This window comes from Meleagris gallopavo, chromosome 4 (genome assembly GCF_000146605.3).
Source record: "Meleagris gallopavo isolate NT-WF06-2002-E0010 breed Aviagen turkey brand Nicholas breeding stock chromosome 4, Turkey_5.1, whole genome shotgun sequence".
NCBI lineage: Eukaryota > Metazoa > Chordata > Aves > Galliformes > Phasianidae > Meleagris > Meleagris gallopavo.
The window spans coordinates 3,358,667-3,371,058 of record NC_015014.2 but is presented as its reverse complement, the minus strand read 5'-3'; the positions used below and the strand labels follow the sequence as shown (position 1 = coordinate 3,371,058).

At 43.1% G+C, this 12,392-nt stretch overlaps 1 protein-coding gene across 2 annotated transcripts; it reads left to right on the top strand.

The window, feature by feature from the left end:
- The first annotated feature begins 5,823 nt into the window (after window positions 1-5,823).
- Window positions 5,824-12,392, top strand: NPY1R (neuropeptide Y receptor Y1). Of its 2 annotated transcripts, none has more exons than XM_003205372.4 (3): window positions 5,824-6,354; window positions 8,828-9,677; window positions 9,802-12,392. In XM_003205372.4, the coding sequence occupies exons 2-3, from the start codon at window positions 8,922-8,924 to the stop codon at window positions 10,258-10,260; spliced, it is 1,215 nt and encodes a 404-aa protein (XP_003205420.2). In that variant the 5' UTR covers window positions 5,824-6,354; window positions 8,828-8,921; the 3' UTR covers window positions 10,261-12,392. The 2 variants fall into 2 exon arrangements, with proteins under 2 accessions (XP_003205420.2, XP_010707762.1); XM_010709460.2 differs by lacking the exon at window positions 5,824-6,354 and adding an exon at window positions 6,382-7,989.

Sequence of the window (12,392 nt, the reverse complement as noted above, 5' to 3'; positions counted from 1 at the left end):
TTTCGGGAGAGCGTTCCGTGCGGGGCCGGAGCCTGTTATTTCCCTATTGCATGCTATGACAATTAGAGTTTCCATGGAAATACAGTGAGACTGTAAACAAACCCCAGGCTCGATAGTATCGAAGAGATGCGTGGTCTTTTTTTTTTTTTTTTTCCCTTTCTTTCCTCCTTGCCCCCCACCCCAACGCTGTCTTGTGGGCCTGCCCAAAGAGTTGGGCCATCTCTGGGGGCTGCCCTGAACACCTTGCTGCTCCCCTCACCTTGGCTGGAGCTCAGCTTTGGTGGCATTTATCCACCCTTATTTTAGAACAGGTGGGAGGTGATGGATTCCCCCATCAGTTTTCCACTCAGAGGTGAGTAACTCAGTTTTCCCAGACACAAATATCTAAAGGGTGGTTTTAATTTGTTCTGGGCCATCAGTGGGAAGGCAGGACGCTTTCCTTCTTTTTTTTCTTTTCTTTTTCTTTTTCTTTTTTTCTTTTAAGTGAACGATATTTTACAGTCTAAAAATGGTTGGGTATGTCACAGCCCAACAGATGAAGAGCAATTCTGTCGCTTGCACCAGCTGCTATCTTCACATTGATCATAGCCCAATTACAGGGCTACTGGAGAACAGAGTGACGTGTGGGTCTTTGGGAGCACAGGTGGCAGAATGTGACACGGGAATGTAATGACTTTTCCATTTGCTGAGGCACTCCTTAGGCAGTTGATATTAACGGAGTACTGCAGAAAAGCTGTCAGTATAATTAGCCGGTGAAAAAGTGCACTACACAAAGGCATGCCAGCTGGATCAACCGACTTGTAAAATAGCTTCACAACCCTGAAAGTCCAGCTAGATTCCTTATTTAATTGGGTTTTTAGAGTAGACATTTTAGGCTGAGGGCTAAGGGAACAATAAACTTCACTCTTCATGGGATGGGCTCAGTATGGCAAGGAAAATCACATCCCATATTCTTTTCATCCGCTCCTGCCTTATTCACCACCCACTGCTGGTGAATCACTGCATGTGCAAGTGGAGCACAGGGAGCTGCCAAGTGGAAGTGACGTGCCAATCCAGCTCATCATTTTAAGACAGCTCTCCTGTTAGTCATAAAGGAGAATTAAATTAATCACTTTTAGGGCCGGGCAGCAGTTCCTAACATTTTTGACTGTCTTCTTACCTAACACTGGTGCTTGGAAAGTTTTCACACTAAAGACAGAAACCCAACCTTGGTATGACCTGCTGTTTAAGACCATCTCCCAGAACATCTGTTTAGCAGGGTGCTCCCCGTTCCAGGGCAGTTTCCCACAATGCTGACCCTGCTGCCTGACATGGAAGCTCCTTCCTGGAAAGAGAGAAGCTTTTGAGGCACTGAACCTTTCCATGAAAACTTTTGGCTATAGCAAACTGGCACTGCCTTTCAAAAACAAAGAAACCAACCTGCATTTGCTGGCAGAGCCCACAAATGAGAATTTGCATCCCACAGCTATGATTTACATAGGATACCATTGTTACTTTGTGTGATTAAAAAACAAACACCTTTCCTCTGTGCTGACCATTTCTAAGGTAGGCGGTCACCTTCTATGGTTTCCCAAGCAATCACCAAAAATTACATGCTTCCTGGTAAAAGCAGTCAGTAAGACAAGTGGCTACTCCTAAGAACAAAATATCTTACTCCTTTTGTTGTGTTATTTCAGGAGAGTTCATCAACCAGCGCTGCACTGCAGATGTGGGCTTTTTCTTTTTCTTTTTTTTTTCTCCTTTTTTTTTATTTTTTTTATTTTTTTAACCTCAGGCCTGTAAACAACACCAGATTTCTCTCAGCTGTATTTGGACAATTAATTGCTGACACTTGTGTATGTCAGAGGCAATTATTATTCAAGCCATTAACATTTTTTTTTCCTTTTTAGTGGTTGTGAACCTCAGAATTGCCAGTAATAGTACTGAATAATAAAATAGGTGATCTAGAGGTAGGAAAGGTACTGACGTTAGAGATGTGTCAGCACTGGCAACAGATGATGGTACAGGTTCCCTAGAAATTAGCCTCTATAGGGTTGTAAAACCATGGAAGAGTCCTTGAGAAAGTCAGAGATGATGATGATGGAGGAGCTGGCAAAGAAAACACCGGCGTGTCAGTGGGAGATTTGTGAGTCAGAAGGGTACAACAGAAAATACAGGACAGAAGTCTGCCATTATAAGGAATACAAATTGATGTTGGCGTGCTTCTTCCCTCATACTCCTGAGGGAAATGTACCTTTGAGAGTCATCCTAATATCTTTGAAAATTGAGCTTCTAAATGTTAACTGTTAAAGACATGAAGACTCAAAGCTCCAACTGAAGTCAGTGAGAACTGATGAATGCCATTGAAAAATCAAGCCCAAAGCCACCGAACTTCGAAATTCTGCAGTGTGCAGTTGGTTGCCTTGAATCAAAACTGGCTGAGTCAGAGTCCAATGTAATGTGAAGTCTGATGCCAGCAGAGCACCTATCCATCAGCAAGACAGCCTAAAATGGTAGGATGTAACTACTACAGAGTTTGAGGCATTTTGTGAGATACGTGTAAAGCATTCTTATTGGTTGGAACTTTCCCCACACATCAACCCAACTATTCATAGAACCACAGAGTCAAAAGGGACACTTACAGGTCCTCTACTCCAACTTCCCTGCAATCAACAGGGACACCTACAGCTCCATCAGGTGCTAAGAGCCCTGTCCAGCCTGACCTTGAAAAGACTAGGGACAGGGTATCCACCACCTCTCTGGGCAACCTGTGACAGTGCCTTACCACCCTGATTGTAAAAAGAACTTCTCCCGTATATCCAATCTAAATTCCCCCCCTTTTCTATATTCACCCTACCCATGTTACAAATAAATACCAGTTATGTTTTTATTCTATGGATATATATTTAGCCAGTCCCTTCTACAGCTTCTTATCTCGTGTAAACCAGTTGGGCATGAAGGCAGTGAGCTGTGGACTAATGAAAATGTTGTAATGGTTGAGGTGTCTGCAAGGAGACAACACAGCTGTTGGGTAGGTAATAGAACACTTCTGAGGGTGGGCAATTTTGTTACTTAACGGGTCTCATCACTTTTGCTGGCTGGTGCTGTACCACTGTCTGTTGATCATGCTAAAGCACAGAGTCTATTTCTGCTCTGTTTGAAGCCAGGTGGATGCTTATACATGAGTTCAAGCAGAAAACATGACTTAGTATTTTAGCCAGGTAGCCATAATTTAAGTTACATCTCAATCAGTCTTCAAATAACATTGCATATAATCAGGGCAGCTTTGCACTGGTTAGCTTGACTTCCTCACCCAAAGCAGAACTGCAGCAGCAAGACACTCAGACAAGATTAACCACATAATTATTCATGCAGCTTCTTTGTGTTAGTGACATTAGCAGTCAAATGAAGTGTTGTTATGTTTGGTGTCAGTTGCAGTCATTGCAGAATAAACATGCTCTTAGCCAAACAGAGAATTTGCACTCAATGGCAAAACATCTATTTATTCTACTGATGACAGACTGTTGCCCCCAAGGAGAATGAGTTTCCTAATGTGAAATGAAAGCTTTTCAATGGTACCACAGTTCATTAGTAGAAAACAAGAACAATAAAAATAAACAATAAAAGTAGAAGTATAATCAAAGAAACAAACTCCTTCTGCGTTTCCATCCAAAATAGTGGTGACTTCAGTTTGTTTTATGTGCAGTAGGAACCTCAAACAAATCTCAAGGCGTTCTTTTACTCTGTGGATTATAAGTTTTAGGGAGAGATTGTGCTGGCTGAACACATGACAATATACTGTAGTGAAAGTGTCATCCTCATTTTATGATCTCTTTTCTTTTACATTTTTGGGGAGCTGCAGGAAGAGTATCTTAATGGGTTGATTTCCTGGCATATTTTCCAAGGTGTTTCTTCAATACTTTGTTTCCCTTTCAACACTATTGCTTCAAAGAAATGCTCTATTCTTTTACTCATGCTGTTCTATTTGCTTAGTTAAGACTCTTGCATTCTTTCTATTGTATTTATTCTCTTTTCACGATGTCATGTCTTCATACAAACACAGTCTTCCAGCCTGCATTGTTTGTGATGCACTGAAATAACATACTCCAAGGAGGAGGATAATCTTTTACACTATGGTTATTTTGCTATTCATTTGTCCTGACAACGATTGGTGTCTTTGTGTGCTTGGTGCTCCACTTGGAAATGCTCAACGTAGTGCTGGGACTGGGCATGCACAGAAGAGTTAAGAACTCAGAATCACAGAATGGCCAGGATTGGATGGGACCTCAAGGATCGTGAATCTCCAACCCCCTGCCACATGCAGGGCCACCAACCTCCACATTTCATAGCAGCCCAGGCTGCCCAGGGCCCCATCCAACCTGGCCTTGAACACCTCCAGGGATGGACGGGGCATCCACAGCCTCTCTGAGCAGCCTTTCCAGCACCTCACCGCTCCCTCTGTAAAGAATTTCCCCCTGACATCCAACCTAAACCACTAAAATCTGAGCTTCCTTCACAACTTACCTGACACTGCGTGGCATTTACTGCACAGCGTGCATTTTGTGTAGATGTAATGGAAAACCTTTGAAAAGAACACATCTGTTTATTAGAGCAATTGTTTATCAGTGTGTTTTAATCCTCACATTTCTAGGAAACGATTTGGTGAAGGTTGGTGTAGCTCCAACAGATTCAATCAGCTGAGGTGAGCACAGAGCAGAGGGCAAGTATGGCACAGCAGGAGCTTTGTAGTAAAACCTTGTTGTAGCATATATATATATATACACATAGCATATATGTCTGAAAGATTCAGTGACTCACACAGCCCTTTCCTTTGTTCCACTGCTCTGCTTGAAGCATCCATCTGCATTGCAAATAACTCCGTGAACGCCTGATCCCCTCACTGTGAGCTCAGGTCACTGGGTGACACACAGGATCCATCTTCAATCTCTCACATAAAATAGTTGATAACTATTTTATATTGTTGGGTCCACATCCGTAACAATGAGTGTCTTCAGCTCTCCATGTAATGGAGAAAATGCTACTGGCTCAGGCAGAAATACACTCTTTATGGGATGCTCAGCACCAGCTGATATCTTTGCATTATCTGCCTGTATCCAACATCGTTGTGCTTAGACAGATGTGGTGCACAGGAATTAACCAACATATGTCTGAAATCCTCAAGAGGCTTAATATAGAGCCTGCACTTACCTCTTGGTTGCTGGGGGTCAGTGTCAGCAGAGCCCAGGTTTGGAGCAACCTGGGGGTATGGCCACACTTTCCTTCCTCACAGGAGGGCTGCAGGTTAGATGCAGCTGAGCTGAGCTTCTGGAAATACAAGATATACACAAATTCTGTAGCATTCCCACGAGACTTACTCTGCAAAACATATTACAACCATTTATTACGTGCAGCTGTTATTTCTTTTTGCTGATAATACAATTACTCTCCTGAGACCTATCCTCAACATAACAGAGTTGTCCTGTAAAAGGGATATTGTCACTTCAACAAGTCCTTACTCTTGAAAAATTAATCTGGAGCCTTGAAGGAGTCAGGGCACTTTTGCTTTCCGCAAATTCTGAGATCACAATGCAGCCTGTTTGAGGGGGCATTCATACCTGAATTGATCCAGGTAACTTTTCTTGGACTTCTGTACTGGCTTCTAAACCCACTGTTTGTTTCTTATATATTTTTTGGTGCTATTAATGTAGGTCTGCAGCAGCAGTGCTTCCTATGCATGAGAGAGCAAGATATTTCAGAACCATGAAAATAATGGAAAATAAAATGTTTGGTTTTCTTTCTTTTTTTTTTTCATGGAAGTTGTTCAGTAAGCAGTGCACTAACCTGCTATAGCCGCTAGTAGTCTGCAGGGCAACTCATATCGGCTGCATGAAAAAACATCTGTGCTAGTTCAAATATCCAATGCCGAACTTCCTAACTGCTGCTCCACTTCACTTTCCAACAGAGCTTTTATTCTTCCGGCTTGAATGGCCACACGGTGGCAATAACTTGCAAATAAAGCGCCGGAGCTGCCTGAGAGCGATGCGAAACTCTCTCTCCCGGAGCTCTTCTCTCTTCCCCTCCTCTTTTGTTTCAGTATTTAATTGCACGCATTTCAGAATTACTAGGCAACCCACCCCCAGATGTGTAATTGAAAGGTGATGTGCTCGCAATGAGATTTTCGGGATCTGCTCAGCAGAGCCCCATCATGTGATGCTGGGATAAGGTGGAGTTCGGCTTTAAGGGGGAGTCTCCAGCCTTCCCCACCAATCTTTAGCATCTCAGCTGGAGGAACACCGGAGGATCTTTTCCCTTCCCCTATTCCTTCTCCTCCCTGCAGCCCCCGAGAAGATCGCGGATAGGCGGAGCCGTTACAAGGTGAGTTTCCCTGCGATCTCTTCCCGGTGCCGGCGCTGCTCGAGGCAGGTGACATAAGGTAGGGAGGAGCAGGTGCCAGGCTGGACTTGAGAGCGGCTGGGGCTGACAGTATTTTGGGCTCCCTTTTGAAAAGCTCCAATAGCTTTTACAGCGAGTTGCCAGACAGCTCGCAAGCACGTTCTTTTACCCTTTCGATCCGTTGGTGCCAAACTTTTGACAGAAATCCTGGAGAGCCGGAGGGACGGGTGTGTGTGGGAGGTGGGGAGACCCTGGGGGTCACAGCAGGGCTCTGCAGAGCTGCCAGCACCGCCAGCCCCCGGGATGGGGAGGGATGTCCCTGCTGGCAGGGGACATGGAGTAGCACCGTACCCCAGGAGGGGAGTAGCACCGTGCCCCAGGAGAGGCAACTGCATCCCTACCGATGCCTGGTCCGTTTTGGAAAGGTGGGCAGGACGCATTGCTGCTTGCCAAACAGTGCTGTGCTTCTGAGCTGGTTCCCAGCCGTGGTCCTACGCTGGTCTTTGCTATGGGGAGAGGCAAGGGGAGGCGAGAAGCAGTGGCATTTTCTGGTTTTGAATTTGGTATTTAATAAATAAGCAAAAGCAGAGCTGTGGGCTTCTTAATTAATAAGAAAAAGCAAGAGCTTGAAATCATGTCCTGACCCCGTGCTTGCTGCAGTGAGATCCCAACTGTTGAGAAAACCTGCCCACTTCTCTCCTTGTGGGACGTGGTCCCTCACCCATCTTCCTCCTGCCATCAGCTCCAAGGGCTGCACTGCCCATCTTGTGCTGTACAAGTAACAGGGATGTGATTCAATCCACATGGTGATTTTCAGGTTGGAATAAAATCAAACCTGTTGGAAATTGAATCCTGACTCCACATCACTCACACGCTTGTCCTTCAGATAAAGCACTTTCCTCTGATTCTGGCTGAAGTGATGCTTCAGGAGGCCCTGGGGATGCCTTTTTATTTGTTGGACCCCAAGACAGTCTACATGGCCTAGGGAGATGTGGCAAATTTAGTTAGCAGAGGCAGCAGTTCCGAGAAATAATTCTCAGGTGCCTGCCCCAGCTAGCTAGAAAATCAGAACACCAAACTTCAAGCAGAGATGCTTTTTCTCTCAAGCTGTTGCTGTTAACTCTGTCAGTAAGATGTCACCCAGAGGCAGGCTGTGTTGCTTGTCGTGGTTCCATGTAGCCAGGTGGTGATTACAGAGGACCAGCAAAGCTGTCTGACGTGATCTTGTGACACTTGAGACAAACATCATGTCAGCACGGTTCTCTTTTCACTGACCCTCAGGAGGAGCTGGAGGCACAAGTCTCCAGTAGGGATCAGCGGAGGGGATGTCTGCCACCAGTACCATGAGAGTCAGCTTAGGTGGCACCTAGATTTATATCCAGTATTTCAGAGCAAAGCTCACGCATTCTCACTTCCACTGAAGCACATTTCAGTGAGCTCTTGTTTTCACAGCTTTAGTGATTACTGCCATATGGAGCCAGGTTTAGAGCCCACTTGTGTGAATTTTAAGTGGCATCACTTTCATTAGCATAACCTGAGGTTAAGTGAGCAATAAATTTAGCATGTAGGAGAGGGTGTAGAGGGAAACTTCCAGATTGAAGGTGGCTGCTGCTAATGGTAAGTTGAACTAGGATTTTATCAGGTTATTTGATTTTTTTTCATTTTTCTTTGTTTTCTTTTTCCCTCCTTAACACATACGCCTGAGTTTCTCTGACTTTAATATCAGAGGCCTTGCACAGAGGTGGTTATTTACGCATTACTATTTGTTTTATACAGGTATGTGCTTTGCAGTGTTTAATTTTTTGCTGATTTTTTTGTTGTTGTTTGTTTCTCATTTTGTTTTGTTCTTTCTTCATGGTGCAGTCCTGCTAGTTAAGATCAAGATGTTCAGAGGTCCTAATTTGCCTTTGACTCACTGCTCGCGCTGCTGTGAGCACTCGTGTAAAAGACCAAAGAAAAACACTTTCTGACAACTCAGACACTCAGCATCCTGTGTGCATTAGGTAAAAAAGAGTACAGGAATTTTTTGGTGTAGTTTTTCTACCCCTCAGGTGGAGTATAATTGCACTTAGAGCAGGCTGAGAAGGCAAATCTTTCCAGATTAAACTTGTAGGAACGAGATGCGAAGCATCAAACAAAGGCTACCCTGGTGTAAGACTGAAGTTGATTCACAATCTGTTGTTTTCTATCACTTGTGCTTATGAAGCAGTGCTGCGAAGGGCTGTGCCTACAGACCCACATTTAGACTCTGGTTTCTTCCTTTCTCTTTGGATACTAGGCCATGACCGCCAGTCACCCATGGGGCTTCCCCTCTGGCCTGGTCCTGATTCCTGGCCCTAAAGTCCAGTGGTGCCAGGGGACTGGTATGCTGAGGGTGGGTGACAGCCACAGCAGGGTTTTGGGGTGCTGGGGTAGCCTACATGCAGGAGGTGACCGGTCCTCCTCCTTCCCCCAGGTCTTGCCATGGAGACGCGGCATCGAGGAGTGGGCTCTGCTGAGGAGCTCCTCGTGGGCTGACTGACATATATTGAAGGTCAGGAGCAGTTTGGATGAGACCTGTGGCAGCTGAGAATATTAAACAGCGAGCTGGAAAAAAACCCAAAAACATGAATGCTTCGTTTCTTGATCCTCTGGAAAATAATTCCAGACACCTGAACTTTTCGGAGAAGAACTCGCAACTCTTGCAGTTTGAAGACGAGGACTGCCACGTGCCTTTGGCCATGGTCTTCACCTTGGCCTTGGCTTACGGGACTGTGATAATTCTGGGAGTCTCTGGGAATCTGGCCCTGATTGTCATCATTTTGAAACAAAAGGAAATGCGCAATGTTACTAACATCCTCATTGTCAACCTGTCCTTTTCTGACCTTCTAGTGACCATCATGTGTCTCCCCTTTACCTTTGTGTATACTTTAATGGACCACTGGATTTTTGGGGAGGCCATGTGCAAATTGAACCCTTTCGTGCAATGTGCCTCAATCACCGTCTCGGTCTTTTCTTTAGTTCTGATTGCTATCGAACGCCATCAGCTGATCATCAACCCCCGTGGCTGGAGGCCAAACAACAGGCATGCCTACATGGGGATCGCTGCCATATGGGTTTTGGCCACGGCTTCCTCCTTGCCTTTCCTGATTTACCACGTGCTGACAGACGAGCCCTTCAGAAACATAACATTTGATGAATATAAGGACAAATACGTGTGCCTAGACCTCTTCCCCTTGGACACTGCCCGGCTTTCTTATACCACCACTCTTTTGGTGATTCAGTACTTTGGACCGCTTTGTTTTATATTTATTTGCTACTTAAAGGTAAGAGAGAGCTCCCTCTGTAATATATATACTTTCTTTTTGTCTGATGTTTGCTTACCTTAGCAATAGCTATGGTTGTAGGTTAAATTATCCCACGTGTTTCTCTTTGTTGAATTTCCCACAGATTTACTTTCGCTTGAAAAAAAGGAGCAACATGATGGATAAGATGAGAGACAGTAAATACAGATCTTCTGAAACCAAAAGGATCAACATCATGCTGATCTCGATCGTAGTTGCCTTTGCAGTTTGCTGGCTTCCTCTCACCATTTTCAATATCGTGTTTGACTGGAACCATGAAATTCTGCCCGTTGCTACCTGCAGCCACAATCTGCTGTTCCTGATCTGCCACCTCACTGCCATGATCTCCACCTGCGTGAACCCTATTTTCTACGGGTTTCTCAACAAGAACTTCCAGAGGGACCTGCAGTTTTTATTTCACTTCTGCCACTTCCGCTCCCGTGAGGAAGATTATGAGACTATAGCCATGTCCACCATGCACACAGATGTCTCAAAAACCTCTCTAAAGCAGGCAAGCCCAGTCGCATTTAAAAAAATAAATAGTGATGATGACGACAAAATATAAAGAAGTAATAATAATTCTACACCAAACCTTTGAAAGTTCACCCGCAGGTGAAACGTGCCCAAGGACAAGCACAGTTATGTAACAAGTACAAAATGGGTAATGCTATTCTTCTTTTTCCAAGGAACTTTGATTGTTGTCACTTTGAAATTTTACGCTGTGCATTTCTGCCCCTTACGCTGCTTTAATGTTCACAGCAGTTATATCTGAATCTTATTATTAAAAAGTAGCTGGACTTGCTACTACCTATGGTTGTCATCAACTTTCTCTTGTTCGGTTTCTTTGTACAGTTAGGTACTTTAGCACAAAGACACATTATTATTTGATTATTATTTTTTTTTTAGATTTTTTTTTTAATTATTATTTCTTTCCCCAAATAAGTAGTTCTCAAGATTGTCCATTTAAGACCATTGCGATATGAAGCGCATATGAACTGCAGGGAGGCTGTCACTACAGAGGACACCGATCCCAACATAAAATTAGGACAATCTAATTGGAAGAGTTGTTCCTTTGTTTGTTTTTGTTGTTTTTAATCTCTCTTTTGATGAATTTTAAAATCCTGTGAAAGTAGTGTAGGCATGCACAAAATGATTCTGAGAAACCCATAGATCACATTAAATGGGGACATGCCTTTGTCTCATTCAGAGAGGCAATTCAGACTGTAATCACTTCGGTTCAAAAGCAGGATTAGGAGAGAAATTCTGTTCTCATTTATGAGAATAAAAACCTGGAGTAATTCCACAGAACACAATGGGATAACTCTGATTTTCACCACAGCAAATGAAAGCACAAATGGGCCTTTAATCCCAAATTATTATGGCTGATTTTAGTAATGTAGGCTTTTTTAATTTAAAAATCCAAACCCCATTTTCATCTGCACCACTGGAAGACTGGGATGAAATCTGCCATCGGTCCCAAGTCTATGAACCATGTAAATTCTCCTTATGTCCTATGTATGAATGTCAAGAATCTGAAGGGAGGTGGCAATGTTTGTTTTCTGTACAAGGTGTGATTCCATCCTTGCAGATGATGTTACAAGTCAGGTTTGGGATTAAAAAACAAAAAATAGCTGTAGCTACCTGAATCGTTTCATAATAATTAGTGCTGATCTGTATAAATGATGTATAGCCTCATTATATTCTGTGTTCAGATGCAATGATATAAAACCTGGATTATCTCCAAGGTGATGGATGACTTAACTAAGATCTGCAAAACTTAAAAAAGGATATAGCATGGTTGCAATTGGTACATTTTGCTTCCAAACTCACAGTTTCCACAGTTGACTGAAGTGTGGGAATATTTGCCAAATGTACACAATAGAGCTCTGTGTGTTACTGCTTAAAATATATATCCTCTAATTACGCGAAATGTACGTGACTAGATCCTCAGCTGAGGGAAGCCTGCATAACTTGGCTGCTGTAAGTGAAACGATACCAATATCAGCCAGCTGAGGCTCTACGTCATACAGTGTACTTTGCTATATAATCAATGCCTTTTCAAATAATCAGCTTTTTAAAATACAATATGGTCTTCATTTAGCAATATTGCTTTATACCCTTCTGACAGAGAAGAGTGTCTTTAAAATAGGTGTAAATGTAGCATCAGTGGGAACCAAATCTGATATCTTTCTGATCTCAAAAAGATCTCAGGATGTGATGGTGAATTTAATACTCTCTAAATTTGATATGGATAACTGTCTGAGAAAGGAAGATTATTCGATTTGCCAGCATTTAAAAGTCCAGAACTGTGCCTTGTGCAGTCTTAAAAACAGTGTAGAATATTAAAGTAGCAATGTGTTCTTGTGCATTATAATTCAATGTATCTCTTTATTGGCAGATAATTTAATTAAAAAGGAAGTTTCTGTACTTGAAAACAGAGAGAGAATGTATAAAATGAATTATTTGACAGTGCTTTCTTTCAGAGCCTTGCCCTTTTGTATTTTATGAGATTTCCTTTTTCTGGTGGCTCTTCATGGAGTGTGTTGCTAATACGACAAGATGCTCTTGAAATTATTCCCCTGTCACTTCACAGTAATTTTGTTATACCAAAGGGCGTGTATTTCCACAGAGATGCATTGTAGAAACCCAGCTCTGTTCTTCTGTTAATAATGTCACACCACAGTTTTCCCATTAGGA